Genomic DNA, 15,122 nt, shown 5'->3' with positions numbered 1-15,122 from the left:
CTCTCATTTCGATCTAGACTCCTCTCATTCGACAGGTTCGCCGCCATGCCCGATATTCGCAGCTTCTTCGCCCCGAAAAGCGGTGGCCCCCCACCTAAGCCAGCGGCGAAGAAGGAGGAACAGACAAAGAAACCTCGAGCCAGTGCGTATATCCTCCATTGAATTGCCCCATGGGAGGTAGTCTTCTGATTTGTTGCAGAAGGACGCAAGGTTGTCGAAGATAGTGACGACGAAGAGGTTATCGAGTAGGTCGACCACAACTGTACTGCTTCCTTGGGGTTACCATGTCTAATGAAGCTGTAGAACCAAGAAGCCAACCAGGACCTCGCCGAGAAAGAGGGCACCGTGAGTGTTACTTGCCTGAGGCTCGTATCCTGTGCTCCTAACCCGTTGCTAGTGCTCCTACTGCGGTGAAGGGCGAAGAAACCACTGCCGCCAAATACTTTGCGGCATCTAAGCCGAAGCCAAACGCCACGTCATCCACGCCAAAACCAGCGTCCAAAACCCACCCAGCCTCTGGTACCGAGGTCCGCGTGAGCCCTAGGACCAAGCCAACAGGTACAGAACCAGCATCTGAAGTGGCGAATCCGAAGCAAAACGGAACCAAAAAGAAGCCCATCACTAGTTACAAAAAGTACGATGCGGATGATGATGATGCGTTTCTGGACGACGAGGACGAGGACGCGGGAGATGACATCTTCGCGGCGGAGGTGAGGGGTGGTAACAAGCGAAAGAACGACGATTACGTCGAAGAAGAGAGCGAGGAAGAATTTCTTCCCAAGCCAAAGAGAGTGGCTTCGCGTTCTGGCAAGCCTGTCGGGGTCGGCGACGAGGAAGCGAACGGAGACGAGGTGAAGGCGACACCGAAGGCAATCGTCAAAGAGGCTCCAGCCAAAAAGCGCAAGACCCCAACCTCGGACAGCGATGATGACGATGATGATGTCAAGCCAGCGAAGAAGGCAGCAAAGCCCCGCGCTCCGAGGGCGAAGAAGCAGCCTGAGCCTGAGTCAGATGATATCCAGGCTATTCTTGATAATGTTCCTACAGTTAAGGCCCCCGACGCTCCGCCACCAGACCCGAACGCCAAATTCGACTGGCGGAAGGCGGCTGCAGGAGGCGGCCATACCGGGCCACCTCCAATGGCCGGGGCTGCCGAAATACCCGAAGGCGCGGAGGACTGTCTATTGGGCAAAACCTTCGTTTTCACTGGCATGCTCAAGACACTCAGCCGCGAAGAGGGTCAAGCTCTGGTCAAACGGTATGGAGGCAAAGTCACGGGCGCACCGAGCAGCAAGACAGACTTTGTCGTCCTTGGAGATGATGCCGGACCCAGCAAGCTGAGAAAGATCAAGGAGCATGGGATCAAGACGATTGATGAGGAAGGCCTGTTTTACCTCATCAGGACGATGCCCGCTCACGGTGGTAGTGGTAAGCAGGCCGAGAAGGCTAAGCAGAAGCAGGAGGCTGAAGAGAAGAAGATCCGAGAGGAGGCAGCCCGGATGGAGAAGGAAGAGCAGGAACGCAAGGCCGAGGCCGAGAAGGAGGCGAAAAAGGCTGCCGCGGCCTGCGGCGCCCCTACTACAGCCCCAACCCAGCCGCTATCGCAGCTGTGGACGACCAAGTATGCTCCCACCCAGCTCAGTCAGATCTGCGGCAACAAGGCGAACGTCGAGCGGATACAGAACTGGCTCAGGAAATGGCCAATATCCCGCAAGTACGATTTTCAGAAGAGAGGCGCCGACGGCATGGGCGGGTACCGTGCGATCATCATCTCTGGCCCTCCCGGAATCGGCAAGACGACAGCTGCTCATCTTGTCGCCAAGCTTGAAGGCTACGACGTTCTCGAGAGCAATGCCAGCGATACCCGCAGCAAGAAGCTTGTCGAGGGCGGCGTCAGCGACGTGCTCAACAATACGTCGCTGATGGGCTACTTTGCCGGCGACGGCAAGAAAGTCGACGCCAGCAAGAAGAAGATCGTCCTCGTGATGGACGAGGTCGACGGGATGTCAGCAGGCGACCGCGGCGGTGTTGGCGCCCTCGCCAAGTTCTGCAAGAAGACGGAGGTGCCCCTCATCCTGATCTGCAATGAGCGGAGGCTGCCCAAGATGAAGCCCTTCGATCACGTCGCCTTCGACATCAAGTTCCAGCGCCCGACTGTTGATCAGATCCGGTCCAGGATCATGACCATCTGCCACAGAGAGGGTCTCAAGATACCGCCCCAGGTCATCAACGCGCTCATTGAAGGCAGCGGCAAGGACATTCGCCAGATCATCAATATGCTGTCCACCGCAAAGTTGGATCAGACAACGATGGACTTCGACCAGAGCAAGGAGATGACCAAGGCTTGGGAGAAGCACGTCGTCCTCAAGCCTTGGGATATCTGCCAAAAGATGATTGGCGGCGGCCTTTTCAGTTCAGCGAGCAAAGCGACGTTGAACGACAAGATCGAGCTCTACTTCCACGACCACGAGTTCAGTTTCTTGATGATTCAAGAGAACTATCTGCGGTCGAAACCAGCGGCACTGAACGGCAACAACTACCCTGCTAGGTTGCAGAACCTCAAGTGGCTGGAATTGGTTGATCAGGCGGCTGAAAGCATCAGCGACGGTGACCTGGTTGACCGCATGATCCATGGCCCGCAACAACACTGGAGTCTGATGCCGGAGCATGCAGTCTTCAGCACCGTCAGGCCGTCGAGTTTCATTGCAGGCATGTTCAGGGAGCAGCCCGTGTTCACAAGCTGGCTCGGCAACAACAGCAAGTACGGGAAGCTCGGCCGCTTCGTCCGCGAAATCCATTCCCACATGCGCCTCAAGTCGTCGGGTGACCACAACGAGATCCGGCAGCAGTATCTGCCCGTGCTCTGGCACCAGCTGATCAAGCGACTGGAGCTGGAGGGCAAGGATGCCGTCGAGGACGTTATCAATCTGATGGATAGCTACTACCTCACCCGCGAGGACTTTGATAGCATCAAGGAACTCGGGGTCGGACCTCAGTCCGAAGAGACGGTGCAGCTCGATACGCAGACCAAGGCGACATTCACCAGGCTGTAAGTTCTCCATTTACCTACCCCCATTTACACTTGGGCTAACCCGCTTCAGATACAATGCTGCATCGCATCCTGTGCCCTTCATGAAAGTCAGCAGTGTGAACGTGACAGGGGCGGCCAGGAGAGCGGACAAAGAGATGCCTGACCTGGAGGAAGCGATTGAGGAAGAGGACGAGAACGATGTGGCCGAGATTGTTGACATCGACGAGGACGAGGAGCTCGACCTCAAGAAGGACAAGTACATCAGGCAGCCCAAGCCGAAGGCGGCGAGGAAGACAGCCAAGAAGACGGCAAAGGCCGGTGGTGATGACAAGGAGGAGGAGGAGGAGGAGAATGATAAGGCGCCGAAGGCAAGGAGCAAAGGCGCTACCAAGGGAAAAGGGCGGCCGAAGAAGAAGGCTTAGTTGACAAGGCGTAACTCGCGACTTTCCAGCCCAGTCATGTTTGGGATCTCGATTAGGCGGGCAAAAACCTGCACACAGCCACCCATCATCCCATACGGGGAAGGCATACTATGTCGGCGACTGGCGGTGGTCCATCAATATGAGGTTCTGCGTTCGGCTTCAACTAGGGAAAATACGGGGCGGCATGATCAAGATCACCCTTTGGTAGGTACTGTTCTCATGCATGCCTTTTATCTGATTTCGGGAAACGCGTGATCGTCCACCTTGAGCACTTTACTGCTGGGCAACAATCAATGTGACGGTCTGTGAGCTCCTATTCTTGTTCTTTTCTCCATGCGCTGAGTTGGTTCGAAGTCTTCTTCGCTCGAGTGTACACGTACACATCCTCTTCTAAACAACCTCTTTTTTTCTCGGCGTCTCTGGCCTCCTTTCTGACTTCATCCCGGTAACATAGCCGGCTATTATCTCGTTCACTGTCTTCACTGTAAGTTGCTTCAGGAAGCTAGCTGCTCCAATTTTTTTTTCTCGTGCCCTCAGCTTCCAACCGGCTGCAGATACCAGTTGCAAGCCGGGAGATCGATCAGCTCTTCGATAACTTCCTTTGATCCCACTCTTTAGCGTTCTTGTTATTTACTCGGTTCCGGGCGTTTCAATCTCGTTAGGGAGAGCAGCTCACCATGGAGGAGGCGCCACTGACAAAGCACGTGGTCTTCAGGCGTAAACCTGCGTTTCCTGCGTCCCCAAACCGTGAACGTTCTCTCGGGTGTGAAGAGACAGGGGAAATTTACTTGACTGGATGCTGACACGCTGTGAGCAGGGAAGGCTCAGTGGTTATGAGACCAAGATGCGTTTCTCGATCGACCATGACAATGGTATGGGTAAGTTGCTTTTTTTTTTTTTTTTTTTTTTTTGGGGGGGGGGGGGGGGGGGTGGTGGGGGTTGCTGGCTGATAATAGCTGGCTGATATTGACCATCGAGATCGCTATTAGATGACCAGGAAGCCCCAAGCTGCAGCGAGCCCGCTGTGTTTCGACTTCCTCGCCCTTCACCCCAGCAGCGCTTCGCCTGGCGCGGTCAGGGAGCGGACGGTCAAGTCGGTACTCTAAGCCAGGGCAAGCCGCCCATCTGCCCCTTTCCCGACTGTGTGAAGGAGGTCGAGGAGGGCGGCGTGCACGGCGGCGTCAAGAAGGTGCCCTTTACAGACTCGATGATGAAGGCATACCTCGCCGTGCGGGCGGGTGCCAGCAGCATCGAGTGCAGCGGGATCGAGCCTTTTCTGGCTCGTATTTCCCACCAGGAGCTGGGAACGGAGCCGGGCGCTCATTGGTAGGCATTTTTCGTTGATATTTTACTGTTCCCTTTCTCTTCTTACGTCTTCACTAGACTTGACTGCGACTCTCTATGGTGCTCGTAGAATAAATCCACGGGCGGCCTCGCTAACTCGCCCCGAGCATGGTTCAGGACACTCAGGACTCGGTGACTTTGACGCTGCCGGAAGACGAACCCGACCGCGCTCATCTTCACTACCACGACCGCTATCCCGCCGATCTTCACCTGTCCATCCCAGCCGGGTACGATGCCGAGCCACTCTGGGCAGTCAACGCCCTGAGGAGCGACGGTTGGAACGCTGCCAACGCCGGCGAGGATTATTAGGAGTCCCTCGGCAATGGCTGGCCGTCCTCCACTCCTACATCTGGCCGGCAGCAGCCCCGTGTTCACGAGCGCAGCAGCAACCTCCGCAAAGGCAATGCCAAGAACAGGGACAAAGCCAGGGACAAAGTCAAGGACAAGTATAAGGACGAGGAGGCCCCAGGGAACCTCGCGACCACTATACCTGACGATGACGACGGCGGCTGCGGCTGCGGCGGTTGGGTCTCGGACGCCGAGGGCCATCCCGAGCAGGCCCGCATCGCGCCGTGCACCTTCGCCCGCTGGGCTGTCGGTTGCGCCGCCGCCGCCGCCGCCGCCGTCGACGCCGCCAGGCCGACGCCGCCCCGACCACGGCAGGGGCCCGCCATCCCCGCCCGCTCCTCGTCGCTCTGCCGCTTTGAGCCCAAGGGTCCGGCGCCGCCGCCACCCATCCTGCCATCGGCGCTCCTCTCCGGCGTCGACGCGGTCGAGGCGGTCCGGGAGATCGGCGCGCTGAGGCAGACCCTCGCGAGGCTGGTCCGGGAGAAACAGCTGCTGCGGGGCGACATCCGCGCGCTGCGCAGGGAGAGGGAGGAGCTGGAGGCCAAGATACAAGGGTGTGCAGAGAAGATGATGGATGGGGACTGACGGAATATTCCCTAGAAGGGTGGATAGGAAACGCACTTGAGGGAAACGGGCTCACTTGTCAATGCTGTTCACCAAAAAAGGCCATAAGATATGGATTCGTATCTCGCCGGCAACCAACGTCCCCACTCCGTCGTTTTGCATTAGTAGCGCGTCTGTGTGTGTCCGAGGCCCTATGTACCAGTCCTAGAGCAGCCCGTCATCTCTATCCTTCTTTTTCTCTTTTTGGTTCCGCAATCCATATGCTAAACAGGTACGAACCGACTTCATGAGAGGAGCATTATACATGGTGAGACCAGAAAACAAACAACGCCCGGCCGCCCTGGTCCCCATGGTGTTGTGGCACGCGCGAGAAATCCGCAACAATGGCTAATAATACAAGATGTGAGAGAGGAGACAATCTCCCATGGGTGAGACGAAAAACAGTCGAGTTGAGCTTGGTCGCTTATTTGTTCTTGACGACGCCGACCTTGGCAGGGCGCAAGATGCGGCCGTTGAGCTTGAAGCCCTTCTGCTGGACGTGGAAGACCGTGTTGTGCTCCTTGTCCGGCATGGGCGTCATGAAGGTGGCCTCGTGCTCGTTGGGATTGAACACCTCGCCTTCGGGTTCGAAGCGCTCGAGGCCGTGCTTCTTGAGCGTCTGCAGCAGGACGGTCTCGGTCATCTTGAGACCGTCGTACAGGTTGACCAGATCCTGCGTGTGCTCCGTCTTGTTCTCGGGCTTGAGCTTCTCCTCTGGCACCACGCCCAGCGCGCGCTCGAAGTTGTCAACCGTCTCGACCAAGTCCCTGGCGAAGTTCTGAATGGCGAAGTCCCGCGCCGCCTTCATGTCGCGCTGTGTCCGGTCTTGCAGGTTGCGAAAGTCGGCCACGGAGCGTAGGTACCGATCCTAGACAGAAAGTCAGCGCATCAGCATCTAACGAGTCGCACGGGTGCACGGCCGATGAGGAGGGGGGAGAGGAGGAAGCTACCTTCAGATCCCGGATCTCGGCGTCCTTGGCTTCTAATTGCTTCTTGAGGGCTTCCTCGGGGCTCTCAGTCTCGGGGCTCTCGGTCTTGGGGCTCTCGGTCTTGGGGCTCCCGGCCTCAGTGTTCTCTTTCGACTGATTTTCGTCGTTCTTGGCGGTCTCCGTTTCGGAGCTGTACCATCGTGTTCGCGGTGCGATCGTCTGGGCCGGCGCCACCAATGGTCTCTGGTAGTAGGATCGGGTGAGAGGAGCAATGGATTGCCTCTGCGTGCTAAGTCTGGCGGTCGAGCGCAGCGCTCTGGAGGAGGCTGAGATAGTTTGTCGTAACATGGTTGCAAGATTCGTGGATCTGGTTTTCCTGAAATTCAGGCAACTTGGTCGCTCAACTTTCGATGTCGCGTGGCTCTCGAAAGATTTTATGGGGGCGATGCGAAGCTGGCTTGGCCCTCCGGGACCGAGCGCAACTTGCAGGCGGATCATTGACGGGCCGCCACAATGTTGAGACGGCCTGGTACAGTACCTGGCGGCTTGTACCCGACCTCAAGTGGCAGGCCGCGCTTAGCTCACAAACAATGGGACCGTGCTCGCAACCAGTACGGAGGTACTTTAGTACTTGATGCAGTGCTTGGCGCTCATCATGTGAAAATAGTTAAGGTAAGCTTCTTTAGCGCGGCGCGCTTTGTCGCAGGCGCTCGAAGCCGAGTTGTAATAATAAACTTCCGTCCTATCGCCCCCTTCAACCTTTCACCCAACCTTGGTTAGATTGCCGAACTTGCCCTCGAACAACCGCTTGTTCCACCTGCATTCCGTCTCCTGGGTCTACCCATTGCGCCTTTCCTGTCATTCTCAGAACCGCGAGTTTTGACGACTCTAGCGCCAACATGGACTACGACCCGATGGTGATGGACGACGCCGAGGCCTTAGGCCCGGTTGTCAAGATCTCGCAAGTACGTCTCTGCCCTCCTCTCCACGTCTCGTTCGGGAGGGTCATTCGTGGTGTTTAAAAGCGCTCACAACGTGTAGGCGGACTCGGTCCGCGTCAAGTTCGAGCTCCAAAATGCCGATCTCTCTTTCGCAAACTCTCTCCGCCGCGTCATGCTCGCCGAGATCCCGACGATAGCCATCGACTTGGTCGAAATCGAGGAGAATAGCTCCGTTCTAGCCGATGAGTTTATCTCCCATCGCTTGGGCCTCATCCCTCTCAATGCCGAGGGCGTCGATAACCTCTTGTACGCACGCGACTGCGACTGCGACGGCTGCTGCGAACACTGCAGCGTTCGACTCACCCTCCACGCAAAGTGTACTGGCGAAGAGAACATGCATGTGTTTGCTCGCGACTTGGTGCCTACCGGAGACCGCATAAACCAGGTTCTCGGCACCCCGATAGTCAACGATGCCGAAGGGCTCGGCCCGCTCATCCTCAAACTCCGCCCAGGCCAGGAGATCAAGCTCGAATGCATAGCAAAGAAGGGTATCGCCAAGGAGCATGCGAAGTGGGCTCCTTCGGCTGCCATTGGGTTTGAATACGACCCGCACAACAAGCTTAGACACACCGACTACTGGTACGAGTCGGATCCGAAAGCGGAATGGTGAGCCTCCCCCCTCTTCCAATCCATTCCGCCGACACTTTGCTGACTAGCTCCCAAAAAGGCCCCCGAGCGAATACGCCGCGTGGGAGGAACCCCCTCAAGAAGGCGAGCCGTTTGATTACGATGCTGTGCCCAACCGTTTCTACTTCAACGTCGAAACCGCTGGCGCCCTCCCGCCCGACGTCATCGTTAGCGAGGGCATCAAAGTTCTCCAACAAAAGCTGGCCGGTCTGATCCACGAGCTCGCCGAGGACGGCGGTGACGGCACGAATGGCGATTACAACGGGCCGCGCAGCCCAGAATACGGGACAGGAGCGGACGGGTTTGGTGGGTACACAACGCCCTTTGGGAACGCCGGTAACCAGAGCGCCTGGGGCGGGGCTGGAGGGACAACGCCCTACGGGACAACGCCCTACGGCGCCGGCCAGAGCAGTTGGTCATAGGCGGGCCGATGGATTTCGCAGCCGACAGACACCATCCTGCAAAGCTGCTGGCTGTGCGAACGAAGCATCTTCGACGGTCTCCGATGGGTTCATCCCGGCTGCGACCTGCAGTGCTTCTGTTCTTAGGAGCCTAAGCATTTACGTGCGGTCACGTCGCACATGGCGGGTCAACCTTTCTCAGAAGTATGCACGTCAGGATGCACGGCGGTAAGTGCCATCAGTTGCCTACAGGCGAACGTAACCGTCCTGCAGAGCACCGGGGCAGCCGACCGCTTCCTTTTTCTAATATTTTGCACCCCAAAGATACCAGCGGGAGGTCATAAAATTGGGGGGATACGTGATGAGAGTTTCTGCCATAAATGGTTTTGACAATCTGGCGTTCTAGTTGGGAGTGTACCTACTAGGTACACGCGCTCTGATCTAAGTCTGTCAGGTATAGGAAGAAAAAAAAAGGTGGAAAATACAGAGAAGGGGCGGCGCAGAATGCTGGACAAGGCTACTCGAAACGAGCTTCTATTCCAACGCCGGCGCCTGCAAAATGCCTGTAAGCCCCTCTAGAAACATGCTAAACGCCCGCCCCTGCTGGCCCCTTGACTGCCCGCCCGTGGTATATTGCTCTGTATGTATGCATATATCCCTGTGCTTGGATGGTTGCGAACGTAGTCTATACAGTAGAAAACTCATGCCGACGCGCCCTTGTGTGATTCGTGTATTACACCGGCTCCGCGATGCCGTTGATCTTCCTGTAGACCTTGCGGTGAGACTCTAAGAAGAGGAATGTACAGATCGTTTGTCTGCACAACTCGTCAGCAAAATCATCCAATGCTCGGATTTGAGGCCCCAGGGAGGGCAGAAGTAGTAGTTAGACTTACGGCCCCAGCCTCAAAAAGCTCGGTACCCATCCCTTAAACATCCAACGCATCCCCTCCTTGGCCGACACCTCCCTCAGCACCCTGACGACCCCGTGATCGCCCGACGACGACATCACCCTCGTCTTGATGACGTCGATCGGGCTCGTCACGGTCGCCGCCACCACGCCGGCGAGGAAGCTGGCGCTGAAGTGGGTGGCTAGGTTGTCCTGCATGGGCGTCAGCCGCAGCAGGGTGCGCTTGAACACGTCGTAGCTGGCCAGCTGGCTGGCCGTCATGGCGGCTGCGCGCGCGCTGTTGGGCCACACCCCGCGGAGCACGCTGGCCACGCCCTCCTCGCGCACCATGCGCACGAGGCCGTCGAGCGCGTGCGCGTAGTTGCGCCGCTGCGCCGGCGGCAGCGCCGCGTCGTGCTGCATGCGCACGTTGAGCACGTCGGCGGCGTTGCCGGCGATCCCGCCGACGAAGCCCGAGGCGGAGGCCATGGCGATGAGCGTGGCGAGGGACGGCGGCTTGGGCTTGCCGGTGGCGGGGTCCGTCCTGCGGGACGGGAAGCGGGACTTGAGCTCCTCGTAGATGCCGAAGCGGGTGGTGGAGTAGGTTATCTGGCGGAGGAGGGAGGCCGAGAGGCCATTGTAGAGGCCGCGAAAGCCGTTGTGCTTGACAATGTGTACAAAGGTGCCGCTCATCGACTTGGGCATGTCGCCGGTGCGTGTTTGGAGGCGGACCTGGGGGCGGGGGGAGAGAGGGTCAGACGCGAACTGAAATGAACTGGGCGGACTCTGGGAGAGATTGTACCTTGACTACAAAGATCGGTTAGCATTTACCAATCTGTTTGTTAGCGGGGGCTGGAGGTTGGAGGTTAACTCACCTAGATCTAGAGGATGCGTTACACAAGCAGCCATGCTGCTCGCACTACCACCGAACCAGAAGGGGTAGTGTATTGGCCTCGTGGTGACGGACTTGTCCTTCTCGCCTTTGGCCATCGTCGCGGTCGAGGACGCCACGGCGGGGCGTCCTTCACTTCTGGCTGCCTGCATTCTGTGCTGCAGTGACCAAGGAGGGGACCCGTGATGTTATACAAGCATTCCGTTCTCGTACAAGAAGAAAAAAGATATAAAAAGAGATAAGCTTGGAAAGAAATGCTTTGATATCACAAGCGATAGCAAACGCTGAATGCATCGATCAAATGCACAGAACAATGGAGGACGGCGCAGTCAAGATAGGCTATCGGCGTTGGTTTCGGCTCCCACGGCAAGCCAAAAACTTAACGGGTTTTCTTTCCGCGTCTGGCCCGAGACCGCGCAGGTGCTGGCGACGTCAAGTTCCAAGATTGGCTAGCGCAGCCACCGAACCAGGGCCCAGGGTCCATTGGCTATCGGTTGGATCTGGGTCAGCCGTTATCGGGCGGGCCATGGCAGGAATTGGAAAAAGTTTGTTGACCGCCTTTGGGTCGAGGGCCCGATCGAGTCATACCCAAAGTCTGGGGAGGGGAAGGCCGATATATGCCGACCTCTTAAAGATTGGGGAGCTAAGACCTAATCTTCTCCATCGTTGCCCCCGGAATCTCCCTCCTTCTCCTCCGTCACAATCTCGCCTTAGCATATCTCGGCCGTGCAACTCGGTTCAGTCACCATGTCCAAGGGTCGCGTTTGTCTGTAAGTGATCATTACCCCGCCAAACCAACGTAAGGTTACAGCACTGACTCCCATCTTTGCACAGCGCCTACTCCGGAGGTATGACTCCCTCCGTCTCGCAGCGAATGCCCGTCCTACGCATATGCAGCTGGTTTCCGCCGTCTGCATTCTGCGCGGATCGGCCACTGTGTTGTTGCGATGATGATGAATCAGATCCCTCTTCTCGTGCTGACCCAATCGCTTGACCAGGCCTCGACACCTCCACCATTCTGAAATGGCTCATTCTCGAGGTGAGACCCAAAACCGTCCACCACGCGAATCTAATGCATTGACATTGTGCCAGGGCTACACCGTTGTGTGCTTCCTCGCCAATGTCGGCCAGGAGGAGGACTGGGCTGCCGTTGAGAAGAAGGCTCTTGCCCTTGGGGCCGAGCGCATGGTCATCGAGGACCTGCAGCGCGAGTTCGTCGAGGAGATTGTTTTCCGCGCCATTCAGTGCAATGCCATCTACGAGGACCGCTACCTCCTCGGCACCTCGCTGGCTCGCCCCATCATTGCCCGGGCGCAGGTCCGCGTCGCCCAACAGTACAACTGCCAATACCTGAGCCACGGCTGCACCGGCAAGGGCAACGATCAGGTCCGCTTTGAGCTGGCCTTCAAGGCCTGCAACCCCTCGATGAAGGTCATCGCGCCGTGGAGGTTGCCCGAGTTCATCCAGAGGTTCCAGTACGTCATGCACATACCTTGCCATAAGTTTGAAATCTATAGAGACTAACTGTTGCCCGACAGGGGCCGTGCCGACCTTCTCAAGTTCGCCGCCGAGCACAACATTCCCGTCTCGTCGACTCCCAAGGCTCCCTGGAGCATGGACGACAACCTGGTTCACTGCTCATACGAGGCCGGCGTCCTCGAGGATCCCGATCACACCCCGCCCAAGGAGCTCTGGACTCGCACCGTTGACCCCACCGACGCGCCCGACAAGCCGTACAACTTCACCATCCACTTTGAGAAGGGCATCCCCGTCAAGGTGGTGACCCCCGACGGTGAGGTCAGCGGCGACTCGGTCGCTCTGTTCAAGCTCCTCAACAAGATTGGCCACGACAACGGCGTTGGCCGTGTCGACATCGTCGAGAACCGCTTCATTGGCCTGAAGAGCCGTGGCTGCTACGATACCCCGGGCCTGACGATTGCGTGAGTGTCTTCTGAGCATCTGAGACGCGCCGACCCTGGCTGCTAACCTACCCGTCCAGCCGTCTTGCCCATATCGACCTGGAGGGTCTCGTGCTGGACTCCAAGGTTCGCAAGCTGCGTGACCAATTCGTCACCCTCGAATGGTCGCACTGCCTCTACAACGGCATGTACTTCAGCCCCGAGCGCGAGTTCCTCGAGAACTCCATCATCTTCTCCCAGAAGAACGTCACCGGCGAGGTGCGCATGTCGGTGTACAAGGGCGCCGCGTACGTTCTGGGCCGGAAGAGCGACGCCAGCAACCTGTACTCGCAGGAAGACGCGTCGATGGATTCGCTCGAAACCTTCTCGCCCATGGACACCACGGGCTTCATCGCCATCCAGGCCATCCGCCTGGAGAAGTATGGCCTCCAGAAGATCAAGGATGGCGAGCCCTTGAGCAAGTAATCTGCTTAGCATAGGATAGAAAAAAGTAAAATAATTGGGATTGTCAACATACTATTTCTGTGGCATTTCCTTCTTTGCCACCTGCTTGCTGTGATTATTGCCCCTCAGACCCCTCAGCGTACCGAGTACGGGATGTACAGTACATAGTAGAGTGGTATCCCAGTGGCCTCCTGAGAACCCTTTTGGCCCGGAGGAATTGGCCAATCAGACTCCCCAGGCACACAGCCAGTGGGCGATATCATTGTGTAGCTACCCCCCGGTCCTTGGCGGCGGCAACCTGACCCACCCATCTTTTTTCGAGCTCGCGCAGTGATCACAAGTCTCTCTCGAGAGGTCTCCGATCCCCCCACCATCAGGCCTCCAGTGAGCCGCAATCTGAGCCGCGATCCGAACCACAGCATGTTCGGACAACGGAGGATCGCGAGGGCCCTCTTGGCCCGTTCGTGCAGCCGATCCAGCGTCGCGCTGCTCGTTCAACGAAGCGGGCCAGCTTCAGCTTCGGCAACGCCGTTCTGGCGAGCAGCGTACTCATCAGGTTAGCAATGAGAGAGGCAGTCGCATTTCAAGCAGTTTCGGACCTCGGATTGCTGATGGGGATCTCCCGTGAGAGAAGATGCGGCCACCTCAAGTGCCGGTGTAACCACAAATCCCAAGACCGTGGAGATTAACGGCAAGAAATATACTACCGACTCCTGGTTCAATGTCTCCTCTACCGTCCTCTCCCTGACGTCGCGAAAGCTGCACCTGCAAAAGGACCACCCCGTGGCAATCACGCGAAAGATCATCGAGTCGGTATTTCCGGGGCCGACCTACAGGTACTACAATGACTTTGATCCGGTAGTGTCGACGTACGAGAACTTTGACTCGCTCGGCTTCCCTCCGGATCACCCGGGCCGCGCCCGCACCGACACCTACTACATCAACAAGGACACCCTCCTACGAACCCACACGAGCGCGCACGAGGCCGAGCTCTTCCGGGCGAGCGCGAGCGGCGGGTACCTGATCAGCGCCGACGTTTACCGCCGCGACGAGGTCGACCGCAGCCACTACCCCGTCTTCCACCAGATGGAGGGAGCCCGCGTCTGGGACAGGAACGAGGTGCCCAACGGGGACCTCGCCGCCGCCGTCCTCGCCGACCTCGAGCGGCTGCCCAAGCACAACATGACGGTCGAGGACCCCAACCCGCCCTTCCACCCGGAGCGTAACCCCCTACAGGCGGAGTACCACACCGAGGCCGAGGCCGCCGCCGTCGCGGCCCACCTGAAGCGCTCCCTCGAGCTCATGGTGAACGAGATCTTCTCGCGCGCCAGAGCCGCCGCCGCTGCCGCCGCAGCAGCAGAGGCAGCAGCAGGTGGGGGGGCCAAGAAGGGCAAGCCGGCGACCCCGCCGAGCGACGGTTCCGCGGATGATGAGCCGCTCCGCGTCCGCTGGGTGGAGGCCTACTTCCCGTTCACCTCGCCGTCGTGGGAGCTCGAGGTGTTCTACCAGGGCGACTGGCTCGAGGTGCTGGGGTGCGGCGTGAGCAAGCAGGAGCTGCACGTGCAGGCGGGGCGGCCGTCGCAGATGGGGTGGGCGTTCGGCATCGGGCTGGAGCGCATCGCGATGCTGCTCTTCAAGATCCCGGACATCCGGCTGTTCTGGTCGCGCGACGAGCGGTTCCTGTCGCAGTTCCGCGGCGTCGAGGACGACCCGGCCCGGATCCGCCCCTTCGTGCCCTTCAGCAAGCACCCGGCCTGCTACAAGGACGTCTCCTTCTGGCTCAAGGGCGCCTCGGCCGCGGGGGGCAACCTGGGCGGCGCCGTGGACTGGCACGAGAACGACCTGATGGAGGTCGTCCGGGACGCCGCGGGCGACTGCGTCGAGGACGTGAGGCTCGTGGACGAGTTTACGCACCCCAAGACGGGGCGGAGGAGCTTGTGCTACCGGATCAACTACCGCAGCCTGGAGAAGACGCTGACCAACCAGGAGACGAACGAGATGCACAACAGGGTGGTGAAGGGGTTGGTGGAGAGGCTAGGGGTCGAGATCAGGTAGTCGGCGAAAAGGTGCGGGTGTCACGGCTTGGCTCACAGTGTCACGGATCCTTAGTCGGCCTAGCTTTGCCCCGTCCTTCTCACCACCCACACCCGCTTCGACCGCTTCTCAAATCCGTGAGGGGGTGGCATTGTGGTAGTGGTGGTGGTGGAGCACCCGCGGGGCAGCGAAACAGGAGGAGGAGAAGGAGGAGGAGGAGGAGGAGGAGGAGGAGGAGGAG

At 58.4% G+C, this 15,122-nt stretch overlaps 6 protein-coding genes across 6 annotated transcripts; 4 read left to right on the top strand and 2 right to left on the bottom strand.

The window, feature by feature from the left end:
* Positions 1 to 45: 45 nt before the first annotated feature.
* Positions 46 to 3,053, top strand: P884DRAFT_193699 (replication factor RFC1 C terminal domain-containing protein; the record flags this gene model as incomplete). The annotated part of the gene is made up of 4 exons (XM_069437774.1): positions 46 to 142; positions 200 to 245; positions 304 to 345; positions 398 to 3,053. The coding sequence occupies 4 exons, from the start codon at positions 46 to 48 to the stop codon at positions 3,051 to 3,053; spliced, it is 2,841 nt and encodes a 946-aa protein (XP_069300010.1).
* A 1,077-nt stretch (positions 3,054 to 4,130) lies between these two features.
* P884DRAFT_327660 (uncharacterized protein) lies at positions 4,131 to 5,730 on the top strand (the record flags this gene model as incomplete). The annotated part of the gene is made up of 5 exons (XM_069445558.1): positions 4,131 to 4,160; positions 4,271 to 4,331; positions 4,443 to 4,779; positions 4,905 to 5,049; positions 5,107 to 5,730. 5 exons carry the CDS (start codon positions 4,131 to 4,133, stop codon positions 5,728 to 5,730), a joined length of 1,197 nt encoding a protein of 398 aa, XP_069300009.1.
* A 383-nt stretch (positions 5,731 to 6,113) lies between these two features.
* Positions 6,114 to 6,743, bottom strand: P884DRAFT_256079 (GrpE nucleotide exchange factor). The gene has a single exon (XM_069441041.1). It carries the CDS (start codon positions 6,554 to 6,556, stop codon positions 6,173 to 6,175), a length of 384 nt encoding a protein of 127 aa, XP_069300008.1. The 5' UTR covers positions 6,557 to 6,743; the 3' UTR covers positions 6,114 to 6,172.
* Positions 6,744 to 7,576: 833 nt separating this feature from the next.
* On the top strand, positions 7,577 to 8,727 carry P884DRAFT_193361 (DNA-directed RNA polymerase; the record flags this gene model as incomplete). Its single annotated transcript, XM_069437751.1, has 3 exons — positions 7,577 to 7,642; positions 7,719 to 8,284; positions 8,346 to 8,727. The coding sequence occupies 3 exons, from the start codon at positions 7,577 to 7,579 to the stop codon at positions 8,725 to 8,727; spliced, it is 1,014 nt and encodes a 337-aa protein (XP_069300007.1).
* A 492-nt stretch (positions 8,728 to 9,219) lies between these two features.
* On the bottom strand, positions 9,220 to 10,870 carry P884DRAFT_283028 (mitochondrial carrier domain-containing protein). Its single transcript, XM_069443631.1, has 4 exons — positions 10,468 to 10,870; positions 10,395 to 10,399; positions 9,600 to 10,324; positions 9,220 to 9,521 (listed from the first exon to the last, which is right to left on the bottom strand). Exons 1-4 carry the CDS (start codon positions 10,634 to 10,636, stop codon positions 9,440 to 9,442), a joined length of 981 nt encoding a protein of 326 aa, XP_069300006.1. The 5' UTR covers positions 10,637 to 10,870; the 3' UTR covers positions 9,220 to 9,439.
* A 177-nt stretch (positions 10,871 to 11,047) lies between these two features.
* Positions 11,048 to 15,086, top strand: P884DRAFT_218230 (mitochondrial phenylalanyl-tRNA synthetase-like protein). The gene is made up of 8 exons (XM_069439374.1): positions 11,048 to 11,254; positions 11,319 to 11,332; positions 11,483 to 11,523; positions 11,577 to 11,959; positions 12,023 to 12,424; positions 12,484 to 12,864; positions 13,189 to 13,403; positions 13,482 to 15,086. Exons 1-8 carry the CDS (start codon positions 11,232 to 11,234, stop codon positions 14,900 to 14,902), a joined length of 2,880 nt encoding a protein of 959 aa, XP_069300005.1. The 5' UTR covers positions 11,048 to 11,231; the 3' UTR covers positions 14,903 to 15,086.
* Positions 15,087 to 15,122: the final 36 nt, after the last annotated feature.

The sequence above is a fragment of the Thermothelomyces heterothallicus genome (assembly GCF_042370625.1).
Source record: "Thermothelomyces heterothallicus CBS 202.75 unplaced genomic scaffold P884_scaffold_4, whole genome shotgun sequence".
NCBI classification, from domain to species: Eukaryota; Fungi; Ascomycota; class Sordariomycetes; order Sordariales; family Chaetomiaceae; genus Thermothelomyces; species Thermothelomyces heterothallicus.
The sequence above is the reverse complement of the archived record's forward strand: the minus strand, read 5'-3'. Positions and strand labels throughout refer to the sequence as shown.